The sequence below is a fragment of the Giraffa tippelskirchi genome, chromosome 6 (assembly GCF_054371585.1).
Source record: "Giraffa tippelskirchi isolate mGirTip1 chromosome 6, T2T-mGirTip1v1.2.pri, whole genome shotgun sequence".
Classification (NCBI taxonomy): domain Eukaryota; kingdom Metazoa; phylum Chordata; class Mammalia; order Artiodactyla; family Giraffidae; genus Giraffa; species Giraffa tippelskirchi.
Window position 1 is genome coordinate 133973823 of NC_137280.1, and position 20541 is coordinate 133994363.

Sequence of the window (20541 nt, forward strand, 5' to 3'; positions counted from 1 at the left end):
CAGCTCTTGCAGACTCAGGCTATTAGACTGGGCCCCTTCTTCACGCAGATTGTTGGACCACGGTGAGTTAGAAGCATTCAAGACTGAAACTCCTTTCTGGCACTCATTCTAGAACCTTTTTTCCTCATTCCTAGGGCTCTTTATGTGAAATCTGAAACTAATGTGACATCCAATATTGGGTTAAGCAGAAGTTCTTGTCTTCAAAAGTTGAGTCAATGAGAAATGGAGAGCCAAAGCTGTTGGCAAGAAATAAGTCCATTTTTTTTTTCTCTTCAGTAACCTCAAAGGATGAAAACTAGTAGCTGTCATTTTTTAAGCAAATGCTATGTGCCAGGCACTGTGCTAGGTACTTTACTTGGCTTCGTTTTGAAACAACACTGCAAGTTAGGTAATATTATCTCCATTTTACAGGTGAGAAATTAATGCTGAGTAAAATGAAGTTTTTCACTTGGTGCCATACAGATGTTGAACAGTGTGGCTGGGATCTGATTAGAGTTCTTTCTGACTTCAAAACATACCTAGTGATTCTTCAGATATGGCCCACAGTCTACTTACTGTCTCAGAATCACCCAAGGGGCTGTCTTGAATATCATCCCTGGGTTTGTCTGAGAATCAGTATCTTAACAGATCTCCATGTTGAGTATCATTGTAATAATTTGCTGCCTCCTGGAGGAAGATCTAGAGATGATGTATTCAAGGATTTGACAAGATCTAAATTAGATTGACTAGGGGTCGTTTTGAGCATTGATACTACTTTTAATGGGTATAAACTGTCAGATAGATGCTTGCCAAACTAATTTCTTGACACAAACTTGGTTATGGTGTATGAGGGTGGAGGGGGAGGAGTAATTCTCTTTTCTTCACCAACATAGCTCTTAAACTGTTATTCATCCATTTGCTTAACAAATATTTGTTAAGCTCTTATTAGGTGCTGTACATGTTTCAAGGTACTGGGGATATAGTTGCAAACTGCATTAATTATAAAAATTAATAATAGACTAAGAAATGAGTACTTGGCCACAAAATTACTGTTTTGAACTAGCTCCTAAGACCTCTTAGCAAGGAAACAAATATGGGAGCCGTGTGGTATTTTAGAAGAGAGCTAAGCTTGGAAATTGGAAAATGAGGATTGAGAATCTGGTTCTACGAGTTGAACAAGTGACTAAACTTTGATTTTTTTCATACTGGAGAATAGGAATTTGTACTCTATTTTCAGATTTACTGAAGAGGCAAGTGGAAGATGTTGATGAAATCTTACTAAATTTTTATTAAAATTTTTTTCTTTTTTTCTTATTTAGGTGAAAATTTTTTGAAAGCAGTGAAGTGCTGTGCAAGGAACTATTTAATTATTTTACCATGGTTTTACAGTAAGTTATTTTCCTCTTGGGTATTTTATTATTTTGTCTTATACTGGGCTTTATAAGAGAAACAATATGTCATAGTGCTTATACTACTGATACAAGCCTTGTGGTGCTGGTTCTTGCTGCATCATAGACATTAATGGACATTGTTAATCATTTGTGATAACTGAAAAATAGGGAATTTTAAAAAATTATTTATTGAAGTTTGGCTGTGCTAAGTCTTCGTTGCTGCTCGGGCTTTTCTCTAGTTGTGGCGAGCAGGGGCTTTTCTCTAGTTATGGTGCTTGAGCTTCTCATTGCAGTGATTTCTCTTATTAAGGAGCACGGTCTCTAAAGCACAGGCTCAATAGTTGGGGTGCACAGGCTTAGTTGCTCGGAGACATGTGGGTCTTCCTGGATCAGGGATCAAACCCACATCTCCTGCATTGGCAGGCAAAAATCTTTACCACTGAGCCACCGGGGAAGCCCCAGGAGGGTTTTTTTTTAAGTTATTTATTTATTTTTTTAAATTTTTGGCTGCTCTGGATCCTGGTTGCTTTGCACTGGCTTTCTTTAGTTGCGGTAAGCGGAGGCTACTCATTGCAGTGGCTTCTCTTGCAGAGCACAGGCTCTAGGCACATGGGCTTCATTAGTTGTGGCACACGGGCTTACTTTCCCCTCCGTATGTGGAATCTTCCCAGACCAGTGATCAAACCCATCTTCCCTGCATTAGCAGGCAAATTCTTATCCACTGTGCCACCAGGGAAGTCCAGGAATTTTTTTTTTTTTTTTGTCTTCACTATATTTACTTGGAACTTCACCTGTTTCTTCATTTCAGTAAACATAAATCTATAGCCATACATAGCAAGTTGGAGGCATTGGGTTGATTCTGGTATGTAGACACTAGGATGACTTGGTGTCTGTCCTGAAATGGTGCTCGTGTTTGAGAGACATGTAAAGTTGAGCGACTTGAGTGCTAAATGTCATGTCATTTGTTGGAGAAACATAGCCTGTGAAATTTTTTTTTTTTTTTATAAATTTATTTATTTTAGTTGGGGGCTAATTACTTTACAATATTGTAATAGTTTTTGCCATACATTGACATGAATCAGCCATGGGTTTACATGTGTTCCCCTTCCTGGACCCCCCACCCACCTCCCTCCCCATCCCATCCTTCTGGATCATCCCATCGCCCTGGCCCTGAGCCCTTGTCACATGCATCGAACATGGAATGGTGTTCTGCCTCACATATGACAATATACATGTTTCAATGCTATTCTCCCAGAACGTCCCACCCTCACCTTCTCCCTCAGAGTCCATAAAATTGTTCCATGCATCTGTGTCTCTTATTCTGTCTCGCATATAGGGTTATCGTTACCATCTTTCAAATTCCATATATATGCATTAGTATACTGTATTGTTGTTTTTCTTTCTGGCTTACTTCACTCTGTATAATGGGCTCCAGTTTCATCCATCTCAGTAGAACCGATTCAAATGTATTTTTTTTAATGGCTGAGTAATATTCCATTGTGTATATGTACCACAGCTTCCTTATCCATTCGTCTGCTGATGGACATCTAGGTTGCTTCCATGTCCTGGCTATTGTAAACAGTGCTGCGATGAACATTGGGGTACACGCGTCTCTTTCAATTCTGGTTTCCTCGGTGTATATGCCCAGCAGTGGGATTGCTGGGTCATATGGCAGTTCTATTCCCAGTTTTTTAAGGAATCTCCACACTGTTCTCCATAGTGGCTGTACTAGTTTGCATTCCCACCAACAGTGTAAGAGAGTTCCCTTTTCTCCACACCCTCTCCAGCATTTATTGCTTGTAGACTTTTGGATAGCAGCCATTCTGACTGGTGTGAAATGATACCTCATTGTGGTTTTGATTTGCATTTCTCTAATAATGAGTGATGTTGAGCATCTTTTCATGTGTTTGTTAGCCATCTGTATGTCTTCTTTGGAGAAATGTCTGTTTAGTTCTTTGGCCCATTTTTTGATTGGGTCGTTTATTTTTCGGGAATTCAGCTGCAGAAGTTGCTTGTATATTTTTGAGATTAATTGTTTGTCTGTTGCTTCATTTGCTATTATTTTCTCCCATTCTGAAGGCTGTCTTTTCACCTTGTTTATAGTTTCCTTTGTTGTGCAAAAGCTTTTAATTTTAATTAGGTCCCATTTGTTTATTTTTGCTTTTATTTCCAATATTCTGGGAGGTGGGTCATGGAGGATCCTGCTGTGATTTATGTCGGAGAGTGTTTTGCCTATGTTTTCCTCTAGGAGTTTTATTGTTTCTGGTCTTACGTTTAGATCTTTAATCCATTTTGAGTTTATTTTTGTGTACGGTGTTAGGAAGTGTTCTAGTTTCATTCTTTTACAAGTGGTTGACCAGTTTTCCCAGCACCACTTGTTAAAGAGATTGTCTTTTCTCCATTGTATATTCTTGCCTCCTTTGTCGAAGATAAGGTGTCCATATGTGCGTGGGTTTATCTCTGGGCTTTCTATTTTGTTCCATTGATCTATATTTCTATCTTTGTGCCAGTACCATACTGTCTTGATGACTGTGGCTTTGTAGTAGAGCCTGAAGTCAGGCAGGTTGATTCCTCCAGTTCCATTCTTCTTCCTCAAGATTGATTTGGCTATTCGAGGTTTCTTATATTTCCATACAAATTGTGAGATGATTTGTTCTAGTTCTGTGAAAAATACCATTGGTAGCTTGATAGGGATTGCATTGAATCTATAGAAATTTCAGCCCCCTTCTTCTATGGCATTTGAGGTGGGACTTAAAAGATTAGAAAAAGGACCAAGACAGATGGAGACAGAAGGGAAAGGCATCCCAGACTAAGAAATGACATGAGCAAGGGCCCCAAAGGACAAAGGCTGCTTAGTATTTTCATGGACTGGTGATTGGAACACTGGTGCATGAAAAGAAGCAAGAGAAAGGCAGCTGCAGGCTTATTCACAGAGAGAAGACTAAAGTTATTTGACTATATTCGAGGAGGTAAAGAGTTACTGCAGATTTTTGAAGAGTGTATCCAAATGATTTGATGTCATGTTGTTAATGAATGCTCCTTTTGAAGAAGAGACAGCATGGGATGGTGGTTAAAAACATTGGTTCTATTCAGTGTTTAAGGCTGAAGTGTGTCTGTAACTTTCAGATAGTTGAGAGAAAAAATCACCAAACAAACCAACTGGTATGTGTAAAGAGTGCAAAAGTAGTACAGATACAGCAAAACATTAACAACTGGTGAATTGTTAAATGGGTGAGTTATGAATAACCAGTGTTCCATGTATCATTCTTTCAACTTATCTGAATATTTGAAAGGTTTCAAAATAAGCCGTTCAGAGATGGAGAGTAGGCTTGAATCAGACAGGTCTTGATTCTCATCATGATTCTACTGCTTAAAAGCTGTCTGAGTACTGGAAATTATTTCCAAACAACACAGTCCACACCTATTCCAGCCCAGTTTAACTGAGATTTTCCACTTAGGAAAAGAGACTTTTTGTTCACATTAATATTAGGCTAATGTTAAGACTTCTCAAGTTTTCCACAAACTTTAGATTGAGGTTATTTTATATAGTAACTGTTTATATCCCCTTCTCTGTCTTTTTTTTTTTTTTTTTGCCTGTGACGATATGGCATGTGAGATATTCGTTCCCTGACCAGGGATTAAACCCACATCCTCTGCATTGGATGCATGGAGTCTTAACTGCTGGACCACCAGAGAAGTCCACCCTTCTCTGTCTTCTTTCGGATTATTTATTATTTTCTGTGATTCCCTTTTATCTCCATTGTTTATTAGCCATAACTTTTTGTTATTAATGGGATTGCTTTAGAGTTTATAGCATCTGTAACTATCACAGTTTGCCTTCAAGTGATATTATATCATTTCATGTATAGTGTAAGATGTAATTCTATGCTCGCTCCTGGTTTTGTGTATATTAAAATATATATAGCATAACATTGGCCATATTAACCATTTTAAATGTTCAGTAGCATTAAGTATATGAGTGGAATTATATAATATTTGTCCTTTTGTGTCTGGCTTCTTTCACTCATCTGTGCTGTAGATGAAGAGTATCTGAACTTTATTTCTTTTAATTGGCTAAGTAATATTTCATTGTGTGGCCTAGACCATAGTTTTTTTTCCATTCATTTACTAACAGATACTTGGGTTATTTCTGCCTTTTGACTATTGTGACTAATACTGTTGTGAACGTTTGTGTACAGGTATTTGGTCCCTGTTTTTAGTTCTTTGGTGGATATACGTAGGAGTGGAATTGTTGGGTTATATAGTAATTCTGTGTAACTGTTTGAGGAACTACCAAACTGTTTTCTGCAGTGTTTTTACCATTTTACATTCCCAATGCAATGCATCAATTATGTTTCAAAGAAACAGTCAAATTTTAAAAGTTAAAAATTATTTTTGAAAAAAATTTTTGTTAAAATAACTTTTAAAAATAAAAATCAATCTATCCATCAGCAGAAAACTTAGTACATGCCTCTTGGGTGCCCAGTTCTATGCAAGGTATTGTGAGAGTTCACAAAAAGCATAAAGTAGCTCCTTGAATAATTTTTAATCTAGTTGAAAAGATAAAATGTATATTCAACAGACATTTATTGAACATCCTAACAATGAGAATTCAGAGAAAAATGAGATTCTGTTTATGTGCTGATGATCTATGTTCTCTTCCCTTCCTCATTTATTTTTTTCAATTTTGGCTTCTCTCCTATGCTTGACACCCCCCGTTTCTTTTTTCTTGCTTTCTTTTTTTTTTTTGCCACACCATGCAGCATGTATGATCTTAGTTCCCTGCTGCTGCTGCTGCTGCTAAGTCGCTTCAGTCGTGTCCGACTCGGTGCGACCCCATAGATGGCAGCCCACCAGGCTCTGCCATCCCCGGGATTCTCCAGGCAAGAACACTGGAGTGGGTTGCCATTTCCTCCCCCAATGCATGAAAGTGAAAAGTGAAAGTGAAGTCGCCCAGTCGTGTCCAACTCTTTGCGACCCCACGGACTGCAGCCCACCAGGCTCCTCCGTCCATGGGATTTTCCAGGCAAGAGTACTGGAGTGGGTGCCATCGCCTTCTCCGCTTAGTTTCCTGACCAGGGATCAAATGCACAACCCCTGTAGTGGAAGGCCAGAGTCCTGACCACTGAACCACCAGGAAAGTCCCCCAAATGCCCATTCTAATTGCTTACTGGATAGCCTCCTTTGGCTATCTAAAAATCTCAAACCTGTGAAATATAAGGCAACCTTTCTGTTGCTTCCTATCTTTCCATTCTCTCCTCCATAGTCCCATGCACTATCCTTTTATGTGGTCCACCTCAGAATTCATCTTAGATGTGTCCATTTCCTACAAGCATCATCTTTTGTCTAGTTGCACCTCTGAAATATCAAACCTCCTTTCCTGCCCTGTCTTGGAGTTTATGTCTTTGTCCTCCATAGCTTACAGGATGAAGTCCAGGCTTCTTGGGATTACATAAGGACCTGTCTTGCGCTCCAGTCTTACCTTCTGCAGTTTCACTCCAGAAATCTGGCAATCGAGGTGATTTTTCCCTGGGTCTTGGATTTTTCTGGGACCTTCCACTTGCCTGAGTTTGTTTTCTTTTCTTACCTACTTTGCAACTTCCTCACATTGGCCTACTCTACTCTCAGAGTATGCCAGACCTCTGTTATGGCATTTAGAGTGTTACAGTTTATCCGTTTATAAATCTGTCTTAACCCACTGATTGTGGGTAGAAACTGGGTCTCTTATTCATTTTCATAAGAATTGACTGATCTCCTACTATGTGCTAAGCATTGTTCTTACTGGGGATACAGTAGATATGAGAAAGACTATAAATAAAAGTATAAGTGCACAATATAATTTCAAAAGTCTGTGAAAGTGCTATGAAGAAAATAAAGCCAGCTAAGGATTTTTGAGAGGAGTGGCAATATTATTTGGTATGGTCAAGGAAGGCCATTGTATGGAAATGATATATAAGCTAAGGCCTGAAGAATAAGAAAAGTCCTGCAAGATCTGAGTGTGTGTTTGTTCCAGGCAGAGAAGTTGAGCAAGTGCAGAGACCCTAAGAAGGAATCAACTTGGCATGTATTTGGCATGTTCCAGTAACAGCAAGAATGCCAGTAGGAAATGAGGGTGGAGAGTGGGACAGGGTTTAGATATTATTAGCTGTTGGAGTAGCCCAGTTGAGATCTGATGGTGGAGGGAAGTAAGAAGTGACTGGATTCCAGATACTTTGGACAGTGAGGAGAGGATGTACATATTTAGGTAGAGCAGACTGGGGGGTGGGGGAGGGGGAGGTATGTTGGGGGGTAAACAAAATTGACCCCTAGATGTAGTCTAGGTTCTGATGCACTGTGTCTAGCACAGTGGTTAGCTTAGAGTAGATAGGGAGACCAGTACTCAGTCTCCAGGAGCTCACATAGAAAGTTAACCAGTCCATCCTTGGAAGGCTTGTTGACACTTAGGAACATTTGTAGAGTAAGCAGGGGTTGCACGCCCACAGAACAAAGATGGGTCTGAATTTTCATAGTATTTGAACTTCTTAGTCTGAGGCAGAGGCCTGGATCAGTGGCCTGGGCTGAGCCATTCTGGTTGTACGCACCTGTGGATGGGATGGAGCTGGATACAGAAGCTTTAGCTCATCCTTTTAGCTTCCTGGGCTGTACAACATCATGATCTTCCCTGAACTTATCTGACAACAGTGAGCTAGAGGATCAGATGGAACTGTGTAGATGGAGACTCTGTCTTGGTTTTACTTGTTTATGGTTTAGTTTTTTTGTTTTTAAATAAAGGGCAAAAAAGTAAAATACTAATTACTTAGTTGAAAAAGAATTAAATAGCATAGCAGACCAAAAAATGTAATGAGATAATAGATTAATTATCAAATGAGTGATTCAGTAACTGATTTTCCCAAAAACCTTCAGGGCTGCGTGCTGTCTGCACGTGAAAGTCTACCTTTCTTACCTGGCATACCGAGGCCCCACAATACCTTTGCCCCTCAGTACCTTTGCTGCTTTCTTTTTCACTGATCTGCCATATGCACCTGGTGCTTTAAACGTATCATACTAATTTCTCATTCTTTCCCTCCAACCCCAGAACTATTGCTGTTTGTGTTTTCTTCTCCCTCATCCATTTTCCAAGTCTTCATTCTTTCATCTCCGACTCAGACCTCAGAGCCCAGGTGGGTACGTTGTTCCCTTGAAGCCTTGCTAAACTGTTCATCTCTTGCAGATTTCTTTCCTGCTTAAATGCTCTGATCATGGTAGTTGGCAGCTTCGAATTTATTTAACAGTGAGTTGTCTAATATACAGTTAGAGAATATACAGTCAGAGTCTAAAGTGCAGTAGAGCAAAGCATGAATATGGAACCATTATGCTTCAGAGGGAGACTTTACCAATCTCTGAAGACTATTGCCTTCCAAAAAGGCATTTAAATTTCACAAATTGCAAAACTGTCTTATATACACTATTGGTTAAAATATGCTATAATTACTAACCAAAAAGTAGACATTGTTTCTCTTATATTTGCAAAATTCCAAAAAGAAGTTGGCCGACTGCTGTCAGGCTTACATGGAAGGGATGTCCCTCTCTGTGAGTCCAGTGCTCTTTGTTGGTGTTGCGCAGTCGCTCAGTTGTGTCCAACTCTGTGCGACGCCATGGACTGCAGCACACCAGGCTTGCCTGTCCTTCACTGTCTCCCGGAGTTTGCTCAAATTCATGTCCATCGAGTTGGTGATGCCATCCAGCCATCTCATCCTCTGTTGCCTCCTTCTCCTCCCGCCCTCAGTCTTTCCCAGAATCAGTAATTCACATGGAAAACAGCACCAGTGCTGCTGTTTCATCACCAGGAAAAGAGAACTAAGTAGTCACAACTTCATGTGCCTGATCAAAGAGGAAAGTACAGAAATGTTCTTTCTGTGTCGCCTGAACTACCATTATACTTTAATATATGAATGTGTAAATGTATTTTTCAAATATTTTGTTGGTTATTTTTCTCCAGTTCCTGCAAGATAATGTGAAAGGTTCAAGCATTTTCCTCTTGAGCCTTTTTTATCCCTCACTCTCAAACATCAGTGTTGATAAAGGGAGAGACTATCGTGGATGATATAGGAGAATCCTATTTTATTGAATTTCATGGAATATATAGTAGGTATTCCAACTTTTTTAAAATGGGGGTCTGGCTATCAACTATATTTCAAGGATAAACACTATAACTTCTTAATTTTCATGAACCAGTTGGTGAATACTATAATTAAGCCATAACAGGCTTGAGGGAATGAGAGGATTATTGAAAAATGTGTTCCAAAGTAGATATTTCCACCTGAAAATAAATACTCCTACCTTTTCTGTATTTCAGTTATTTATTTAGCAAATATTTTCATTCCTGTTTTGGAAAGCATATACTTGGACACAGTAGGGGGTACAGAGATGAACCAGAATGGAACTTGCTCTTAAGGAGCTTAATTCACATGGAGGTCATACCTACAATTTAGTTTTAAGATAATTTTTAATGTAGTTTTGTTTTGGGGTTTTAAAATAGGCTTGAAAAAGAGAAAAAAGTAGTTTTGAGAAGGATTCTAGAGGGTGACTAGGATCAGTAAAAGACTATAGATAGATTTTGGATTCAAACTGACGGCTAAATCAGTTCCACTTCTAGGACTGCTTGTGAGTGAATACCTGTTTTATCTCCACCTAAGTTTTTGAGAGCTGGAGATGGAAAAGGACCATGGCCATGAATATAGAGAAAGGAGAGTTGGACACAAGTTTGTTGGTGTCAGTGCTAGGTCATTTGGATAGCAGGTAGGTGAAACTGGGATCTGTAGGATACCTGAATTTCAAAGTGTTTAGAGATAAGTGAAGTTAAAGAAAGCTAATTGGTGATATGGGTAGTAACATGCTCAAAAAAGAGCTATTCTTAGAGTCTTAAAATCTGGATTTTATTATCTGGCTAAGTTACTTACAAGCTACATGAGTTACTAAATTGGGTAAGTCATTTCACTTTATTATAATCTGTATCTTTATATTTAAAGTGGGTTTCTTATAGACAGCATATAATTGAATCTTTTTAAATCTTATCTGGCAATCTGTTTAATTGGTATATTTAGACTATTCACACTAAATCCCGCTTAAATGTGATTTTTTTATATGTTTGAATTAAATTCTACCATCTTGCTAGCTATTTTCAATGTGTTCTATCTGTTTTGGGTCTGATTTTCCATTTGGGTTAATTGAGAATTTGTTACAATTCTATGTTATCTCCACAAGTAGCTTATTATTTATATCTTAAAAAATTTAGTGGTTACCCTTGAGTTTACAGTATACATCTTCCTTTATAGTATTGTACTACTTCATATATAGTACAAGATCTTAGAATTCTTAATTCTGCCTACTGTAATTTGTACTCTTATGCTTTTTATTTTGCATATGCTATAAACAAAATGCATTTCTATTTTTGCTTTAGGCAGTTATCTTTTAGAGCAATTAAAGAGTTTTAATTAAAAAATAAATTTTATTTTCATTTGTTCCATTTCCTAGACTTTATTTCTTTGATGTATATTGTGCACACCTGAGTTTTTGTCTGGTTGTATGTGTGTGCAGTAGTAGTAGTAGTAGTAGTGCTGGTCTGCCGGCAATAAATTCTCTTCATGTTTGTCTGAGAAAGTTTTTATTTCTTCTTCATCCTTAAAAAAAATGTTTTTTTCTGGGTTAACAGTTATATTTCTGTGATAAAAGTATCACTCTATCTTCTGGCTTATATGGTTTCCAAAAAGAAGTCTGCTATAATTCATATCTCTGTTCCTATATATTTAGCGTGGTTTTTTACCCCCTTCCTTTGGCTGTCTTCAGAATTTTATCTTTATCTTTGTTTTCAGCAGTTTGAATACGATCTGTGTAGGTGTATGGTGCTGTGTTGTTTGGTTTCATTTTATATTTGTCCTTCTCAGTATCCTCTGAGATTCTTGGATCTGTACTTTGGTGTCTGTCATTAATTTTGGAAAATTCTTGACTATTATGTCTTCAAATATTCCTTCTACCCACTCCATGTCTTCCCCTTTTGAGATTCTAATTATGCATAAATTTGATTATTTAATACACCCCACCACTCTTGAATGTTCTCATTGTTTTTGATTTTTTAAAAATTCTGTTTTTCTCTGTTTTAGTTTGGGTAATTTCTGTTGACCTATCTTCAATTTCATCAATTCTTTCTTTGGCTTGTCAGGTCTGATGGTCCTGTCAGAGGCATTCATTATCTCTGTTACTGTGTTTCTCACTTTTGTATTTCATCTCAGTACTTCCTTACAGTTTCCATCACTCTGTCGCACTTTCTAGTATTAATTTTTACCTTTTCCTTTCCAGATAGCTGTCGTATAGGGCAAGATTTGAATTTCATTAGTTTTTCTTATGCCCCTTTTGCATACCTTAGGTTTGGAAAAGCCTTTTGACCCAGAAATCACTAAGAGCTATTCCAATAAGGAATGCACTCAAGCAAGCTTGGCCTGAAAGTAGAAAGTGAGAAGAAAGTTATGGACCAGTTGCATTGAGGAATGAAGAGCTGCTGTGTGTTTTCATCAATCTGATTGACTTGCTCAGGGTAAGTAGTCATCTAAATCTGTTCTTTTCTTCCTTGTTTATTTAACAAGGCCATCAATGTAACTGTTATTTTACTCTTGTTCACTGGGATGACCAGCTACAGTCTTTTTATCCTAAACAAAATTAATGTGGGTTGCTTTTACAAATACTGTGTTCTTGAATGGGTCATGGGTCCTGGATTATGGCGTCTTGGCAATATTAGGCTTATGGAACCTCACAAGGGCCTATCTTTCTGTCAGTTCTGAAATGGGAAACTCCCTGAATCCTTTATTTAATATTATTTTACCTCTTATTGGCCACACTCATAAATTTGTTTATTCATTTATTCTTTGCTTCATTCAAACATTTTGTAAGCCTGCTGTCTCACAGTTACTGTACATTGTTGATGATCAAAAAGATGAACAAGATATCCTTTCCCCCAGGAGCTGGGGAGACTCTTCCTTAATATAAGAGTGTGGTTAGTACTGTAGTACAGGTGTGAAGTGCCAGTTGATTAAGACTCATTTGGGCTGAGGAAAATTGGTCAGTGCTTTGAAAAAGAGAAAGAATTTTTAACTGGGTTTTTAAAATGGTTAGGATCTTGACAGGCGAGAGTTGTATGGCCATTCTAAGCTAAGCAAACAGCTAACACAAAGACACTGATTTGTGAAGTATTTGCCAGTTGACACTCTGTTCCTCTGAAGGCCTGTTTCTTTTTCCTTCTTTTTTACTACAAGACTTGTTTTTTGTTGTTGTTGTCCCTCCTTTCTGTTTACTTGTTTCTACCTTCTTTGTTTTCCTGTAGTTCTTAGTGACAGGTTGTATGGCACTGGTTTTGTGCTTTAGGACCCAGAGATGCCGGGTCACCTGGATCGCCCTCCAGGTTGACATGTTGGGCACCATCATTCCTCCATTCAGCTTATGTTTCAGAGTGTGTACTTGGAATGGTAAAGCAGATCTGTCTTTGCATGTATATAGATCCTGCACACAGGACAGATGTGACTCTATACTATAACAAAGTAGAATGAAGAGACCAAAACCTTTCAGAGTGTGTCTCAGACACTTGTCCCATCAGTCCACCCCATGCTGGTGGTTTGTTTCCTTCAACAGTCTCTTATCAACTTAACTCTCTTCTTTTCTACCAAACTAGAATATATTGTTCAAAGATCCAAATGCATCCTGTCCTTTTTTTTTTTAATTTCCCAAAACATTTAAGTTTACTCTGTCACTCACATTTCCTTTCTGTTTATTTTCAACAGCTAGTAGGTTATTTTAAAAGGGCCCCACCTCTTTAAAAAAAAAATCAGTCATCTTCCTTGCTTCAGGGACTTTTGCAGGTAAGGTAGATGTCAAGGTTTGAGACCAGAACCTCTTTTGCAGAATTCCTCAGAGTAAAAAACATGAAAGTAAGATAGTTAGTAGCAGGTAGAAAGGAGGAGACAGGCTACCCTGATACTGTTTTTGAAGGAAAAAAAACTGCATAAGGTGCCAACAGAGGTGGAGAAGAATCCTTGATAGTTTATACTTTTGGGAAGCCCTGTACTCCGTAAATTGTTTGGTTTAACTTGGTTGTTTACGGTCTGATTCTTTTTTCCTGGATCAAGACAAATGAGGCTCAACCAAGGAAAGTGAATGAAAGATACCTACCCCCAAATTGAAATCCTCTTAACTCTCATGCATGACAAGTAGGACTGTTAAAATATGTGAGTACTGAGAATTACATAATAAGTTTACTCTGCTGTTTTCTCTGGGTAGGAAGCTGAAACATCTATCTCCAGAAATGTCTTTGAAAAATGAAGAGCAAAATGACCTTTCACCCAAGGACTCAGTTAAAGGAAATGACCAGTACAGAGCTCCATCTGGGATCCATCTGGAGCATGAAGAGGAATCACGTAATGACTTCCGCCAGTTTGAGTCCAATGATCTTTTTAGACACCCTAGGATCCATTTGGAGCCTCAAGAGAAATCAGATAATAACTTTAAGAAGTTTGTTATCAAAAAACTAGAGAAGAGTTGCCAGTGCAGTTCAACCAAAGCCAAAAATATCATTTTTGGTTTCCTTCCTGTTTTGCAGTGGCTCCCAAAATATGATCTGAAGAAAAACATTTTAGGAGATGTGATGTCTGGCTTGATTGTGGGCATCTTATTGGTGCCCCAATCCATTGCTTATTCTCTCTTGGCTGGCCAAGAACCTATCTATGGTCTGTACACATCTTTTTTTGCCAGCCTCATTTATTTCATTTTGGGTACCTCCCGTCACATCTCTGTGGGCATTTTTGGAGTACTGTGCCTTATGATTGGTGAAGTAGTTGACCGAGAACTATACATAGCTGGCTATGACACTGTCCATGCTGCTTCAAATGAGAGCTCATTAGTAAACCAGATGTCAGACAAGACATGTGACAGAAGTTGCTATGCAATTATAGTTGGCAGCACTGTAACCTTTGTGGCTGGAGTTTATCAGGTAAGAAACGATGGAATAAGTGATTCTTTCTGGCAAAAGAAATCACTATACATGAAGTCTCAGTTCTGTCAGGGATCTTAGCAATCATAATAATTAAAGCTATCATTTATTGAGTGCACAGGATATGGAAGAGGTAGTGCCATAATTTAAACCCTGGTTTGACTCCACAAGTAAGATAAGGCTGCTTCTATTTTCTCAACTTTAGGCTGCCTTTTAACTAATGAATGTCAGTCAGCCAGAATTTAATTATTTGGTTGTAAAAATTTAGACCAGAAAGGGACCTCAGACCACCTCGTTCAACTTCTTAATTTTATGTATCAAGAACTATCAGATTGGCTTGAAGATACTTGCGGTTGGTTATTGGCAGAGTCAGCACCAACAGGCAAGAGGGTGACTGGGGGTAGGGAGAGGAAGAGTGCAAGTGTTTTAAACTGTAGGTGACTTCCCCCTTTCTTTCAGAATTGCTGCTCTAGTCAGTGACTCTCATTAAAGTTTGTAGTTTTCTCGGACTGTTGGGGAGGAAACAAGTTGGGGACCTCTATTTCATACAGTCAGCCAGGAGAAGGATTAGAAGTGAAGTTCTTGGGTCTCCACAGAATTCACTGATCTGCCATTATCGTCATGCCTGTGCCTTTTGGCATTCAGGAGTCAGTGCCAGCATTAACCCTCTTCTCTGTTAGAGACATTTAGAACCAATATGGGACGCAGAAGAGTAGCTCATTCTATTAGGTGCCTGGGTAGGAGGGGAGGGAGAAGGGGCTTGTGAACAGGAGAGTTGTGTTCTCACAGTTCATTTTTGCCTTTTCATTAGTATGCCTCACCAAGAATGAGAAAGGGTACAATAGAATTTTGAGGAAGAATTAATTGGGAAGAGGAAAAAGAAAGGAAATATTGTGTCTTTGAGGATGTAGAATTAACAGGGGAGGCAGTATGGCATAAGCACATGTACACTGACTGAAAATCGCTTCTCAGTTTGAAGTTAGATTAAAGAGAGTTCTATAATAATTTTTAAAGTGTGATTCCATTTTGATGTGAATCTTGTTTTTTGTTTTATCAGTTAAAACTTTACTTTTACAGTAATATGTGATTTAAATAAAAATGTTTCTTACATTAGAATTTTTCCGGTTTGCATTTTTATGATTTCTCAGAGATCCTTGGGAAAATTTTTCTTTTTCAAAGCAATCTGAACCTTATTCAAGTTTAAGAAACATTGAACAAGAAAGTAGGAATCCTGACTTCTTGTCTGGGCCAGTTAGTAACACTGTGACCTTGGGCAACTTGTTCAGGCCTCTGAGTGTCAGTAAAACGAGCCCTCTCTTTGTAAAATGAGAGGATTGATAAATGATTGTGGTTTTGTTTCTAGCTCTGACATTTTTTGGTGCTCTGGTAGTGTGTCTCTACACAAAGAAATGCTAGGGGAATATAGGATTTCTAAGGGCATTTATATTTAACACTTGTATATCCTTTCTTCCAGGTAGCGATGGGCTTCTTTCAAGTGGGCTTTGTTTCAGTCTACCTCTCCGATGCCTTGCTGAGTGGATTTGTCACTGGTGCCTCCTTCACTATTCTTACATCTCAAGTCAAGTACCTCCTTGGACTCAGCCTTCCTCGGAGTGGTGGAGTGGGATCCCTCATCACTACTTGGATACATGTCTTCAGAAACATCCATAAGACCAACATCTGTGATCTCATCACCAGCCTTTTGTGCCTTTTGGTTCTTTTGCCAACCAAAGAACTCAACGAGCACTTCAAGTCCAAGCTTAAGGCACCGATTCCTGTTGAACTCCTTGTTGTTGTGGCAGCCACATTGGCCTCTCATTTTGGAAAACTGAATGAGAAATACGGCACCAGTATTGCTGGGTATATTCCCACTGGGTTTATGCCACCCAAAGCACCTGACTGGAACTTAATTCCTAGAGTGGCTGTAGATGCTATAGCTATTGCTATCATTGGGTTTGCTATCACTGTATCACTTTCTGAGATGTTTGCCAAGAAACATGGCTACACAGTCAAAGCTAATCAGGAAATGTATGCTATCGGCTTTTGCAATATCATTCCTTCCTTTTTCCACTGCTTCACTAATAGCGCAGCTCTTGCAAAGACACTGGTGAAGGAATCCACAGGCTGTCAAACTCAGGTTTCTGGTGTGGTGACAGCTCTGGTTCTTTTGTTGGTCCTCTTGGTCATAGCTCCTTTGTTCTTCTCCTTGCAGAAAAGTGTCCTTGGTGTGATCACTATCGTAAATCTCCGGGGAGCCCTACGTAAATTTAAGGATCTGCCCCAGATGTGGAGGATTAGCAGAGTGGACACAGTTATCTGGTTTGTTACTATGCTGTCCTCTGCACTGATTAGTACTGAAATAGGCCTGCTTACTGGGGTTTGTTTTTCTATGTTTTGTGTCATCCTCCGCACTCAGAAGCCAAGGACTTCATTGCTTGGGCTGGTGGAAGATTCTGAAGTCTTTGAATCCATGTCTGCCTACAAGAACCTTCAGGCCAAGTCAGGCATCAAGATTTTCCGCTTTGTGGCCCCTCTCTACTACGTAAACAAAGAATATTTTAAGTCTGCCTTATACAAAAAAACTCTCAACCCAGTCTTAGTAAAAGCAGCTCAGAGGAAGGCAGCAAAGAAAAAGATCAAAAGGGAAACAGTAACACTCAGTGGAATCCAGGACGAAGTTTCAGTGCAACTTTCCCATGATCCCTTAGAGTTCCATACAATAGTGATTGACTGTAGTGCAATACAGTTTTTAGATACAGCAGGGATCCATACACTGAAAGAAGTTCGCAGAGATTATGAAGCTATTGGCATCCAGGTTCTGCTGGCTCAATGCAACCCCTCTGTGAGGGATTCCCTGGCCCGGGGAGAGTACTGCAAAAAGGATGAAGAAAACCTTCTCTTTTATAGTGTATATGAAGCAATGACTTTTGCAGAAGACTCACAGAATCAAAAAGAGAGATATGTTCCCAATGGTCCAAGTTTTTCCAGTGAGTGATTGAGAAGGTAGATGGAAGGAAGAATCCCATCTAGCCAATAGGTTAAAATTTCAAGTGTACAGCATTTTATACTGTGGAACTGGAAATTGTTGCACACTAGAAATTTTAACCTTTTGGCAGAATTCTTCCTTTGAAGTTGATGGCCTTTGTAGGTACACAAATGCAGCAGAGCTTTTAGTTAGACAGAATCAAAAAAAATGTGGTTTTAAGTTTTCTCACAAATATGAGATATTCTTGGAATTAATAAATATCTGTTGAACTGTAAAGTAGCCCCCAAACTTAATTACCATCCTGTTTTAGGAGATACGCATCTGGACTCTTGCTTCTCCAGGAGGTAAAGGGGTAAAGCTGGCGTGTACATAAGAGGTGTTGGAGCCTGTTTGGCATGGTTCTTTGGAGAGACAGGAGAAAGGAAGTAGGGAAAGAATGTATGTCTTCTCTTGTAACATCAAGTCAGGAGGCTTCTGGAATGCAGGGTAGTAACTAGACAAGCTTGTTCTCACTTGAGCTTCTCTGGCCCCTGTCTCTGCTCTCCAGATGGCAGGCGGATCTCTGGCTTTTTACAGGAAAGTATCGTTCCGTTCTGGCACAGTCTTATCAGGAGTCTGATGGCAGAGCAGGTTTGTGAAACCCTACCAGCCAGTCCCACATTATACAGAACGCTCTTGGTGTGATACATTTGATGTTTTTAGTCAGCCTTTTTGTTTAAGTAGGTGAGAAAAGAGCTCTTCATGCCAGTCAACGTAGTGAGAATCCTCCCTGTCTCTTCTGTGTATTCCTGTCTGTCCTTGTTTCTGAGTATTTCTGTGCCATTAAGCTCTGTTTTAACTTTCATTTAGTGTGTTTCCCATGGGATCTGTTCTAAACTGCTATGTCTGATTGCCAGTGAGTGACAAGTTTGCCAGAGAAAAGGCACTAGTGCTGACTTAGCAATTTCATGTAGCCTTTTAAGTGACCTTAAGGCAAACTGTTCCAGACAGATTGCAAAAAAGGAATGATTGACAACTTCCCTTAAGAATTTGTTTATTTAGTAGTGAATTTTTCTTTCCTTCCCATGTTTAGCAAGAGGCAGCTGGGAATTGACAGTCTTTCTCATATTTGAAGGTGCTATTCATTTTTACTCTGTAAGAAAAAATTCATTGTGACCAATGGAGAAAAATGCACAGAAGTGTCAGAATACTTCCAAAAGAACATCAATAATTGTAGATGTTTTAGTGAAAACAAAGCTAATGCTTACTGCTACACACCCTGTTGATGTATAATAAATATTGATGACAGTGACCACTTTTTGCTCTTTGGGCCACCTAAAACTATTGTGTAAAAGGATTTAGAAGCATCACATTCATACAGCCCAGGTTCTGGGGATGTACTGTTTATCATATCTGGTCACTAGTTGTGGTACAGGACTATTTCCTTTGGAAAAGTATGTCCAACATTGAAAGCTTATATTTCTGTATCTGGACCTTTATGGGTGAGGGAAAAAAACAGATTTTCCAAATTTAGGACTAAGAGACTGGTTTATATGGGACTGAAACATTTAGCACACCATTTTAAAGAAGAAAAACTGCAAAAGTGCCAAATCATTTTTAACCCATTCCTACATTCTAAACAGTATGTTTATGAGAAACAAACCCTATGTATAATGCATCTACTGAAGTGGGAGACTTTTAAACATCTTTCTTGTTGGCTCCATAAACTGGAAGTGTTGGTTTTCTTTTGATAGAGCTCTGCCCATCAGTTTACATGCAAAATGCCTTTCTATCATTAAAGCAAAGCAGTTTCTCAGGAGCTAGATTTCTCTCTTTGAGGTGATTGACATCATGATTAAATGTAATAGTGTCCTTAGAGTTTTGACATCCTTTTAGAACTTAAGTCTTGAATTGCAGAAATGTTAACTGCTGTTTGTATTTGTGTCTCTTTTGTTTATTGTTTGTAGCAAATATTTGCGCTGTCTCTCCAGTCTGACGAATAGGAATAGTAAAATGAAAGTATCTTGGTTGTCATTTGTTTTCAACCTGGTCTTGTACCTCACCTGTGCCAAGTTTGAATCCAGATCATGGTAAATACCTAATGCCATGTGACAGAGTAATGAGTACATGTTCAAGATGACTTTATAATTTAGCAAACCCTACCATGGGGGAATTAAAAGAGTCCAAAGAATTTAGAAAATCTCTTACAAGAACAGAATAACAGGCTTTGACCTTTACCTTCCATTTCTGTCCAAAATGTATATATAAACAATTCTGGGACTTTATGCAATTAGCAGATCCTTGAATTGTGTTCTGGTTTGTTTTTCTCCCACCTACCCAAACAAATAAGAGATTCTGCTTTTGAAAGCCATTTGTAAAAATTTGAAGATACACTAGAATTTAAATCTTACGTTGTCTGCTTGGTTTGAAATCTGCCTGTACTTTCATGTTAAGATTTTTTGATTGCTGGTATTTAAAGGAATCAAGCCTGAAACCAAAGCCAAAGTTACCTGCTTTCTTGCTCAAAGGTTTGGTTGATTTAGTTGATTAGGTCATATTTTATACACTTTATTGACACAAAAATGTCTTGATTACTCTAAACTTCAGAGTCTAACCGGCATATTTGTATTGCTTATTGATGAATGTACAAAATTCTGAATATCTTAAAAGGGTCATTTAATTGAAATATATGTACACTCTTGATGGTTAAAACTCATACAACCAGAGGGGTGGAGTTCACCTAGAGTCAAAGGGTGATAGAGAGGTGAAGGGAATAGACTGTTCAAAAGATGATCTCTGACCGAGCAAGGGAGAAAAGAGGGCCTCAGATGAATAGGATTCAACCCCTGGTTAGCTTCATACACGACTGTCCGTAAGTAGGGAGACCAGGATTAAGAGCCACAGCTTAGTTTGAGAGCAGACTCAGAACTGGATTCTGCTTCTAGAAGGGGAGTGCACAGATTCACCAAAGTGAAAGAGCTGGTAGCCAAGGTTGAGGCCAAAGCCAGGGTTGACCTACTGCAGAGCTCTAGGCTGAGTGACTGTAGCCTCTGATAGCAGTAAAACTGACAGATGTCTAATTGACTTTTTTAAGGAGCAAAGGAAAACAAAATTTGGATAAACTGACATAGCTTTTAAACATCAGTAGACACTGAAGCCAAAATTTACTGGTAAATTTATAGCATGGTAAATGG

The 20541-nt window shown here is 38.7% G+C and overlaps 2 protein-coding genes across 3 annotated transcripts in view; one reads left to right on the top strand and one right to left on the bottom strand.

The window, feature by feature from the left end:
- The window catches only part of PDE6A (phosphodiesterase 6A), a 122468-nt gene that overhangs the window by 88105 nt on the left and 13822 nt on the right, over nt 1–20541 (bottom strand). The window lies entirely within an intron of this gene.
- The window catches only part of SLC26A2 (solute carrier family 26 member 2), a 111030-nt gene that overhangs the window by 88043 nt on the left and 2446 nt on the right, over nt 1–20541 (top strand). The window contains exons 5-8 of one of the 2 annotated variants that reach the window (XM_081495757.1): nt 1299–1367; nt 11773–11940; nt 13674–14382; nt 15857–17369. In XM_081495757.1, coding sequence (XP_081351883.1) covers nt 13699–14382; nt 15857–17369 — 2197 coding nt within the window. In that variant the 5' untranslated portion in view covers nt 1299–1367; nt 11773–11940; nt 13674–13698. Of the gene's footprint in view, nt 1–1298; nt 1368–11772; nt 11941–13673; nt 14383–15856; nt 19382–20541 lie in introns of those variants that run through there. The other variant, XM_081495758.1, reaches the window with a different exon arrangement.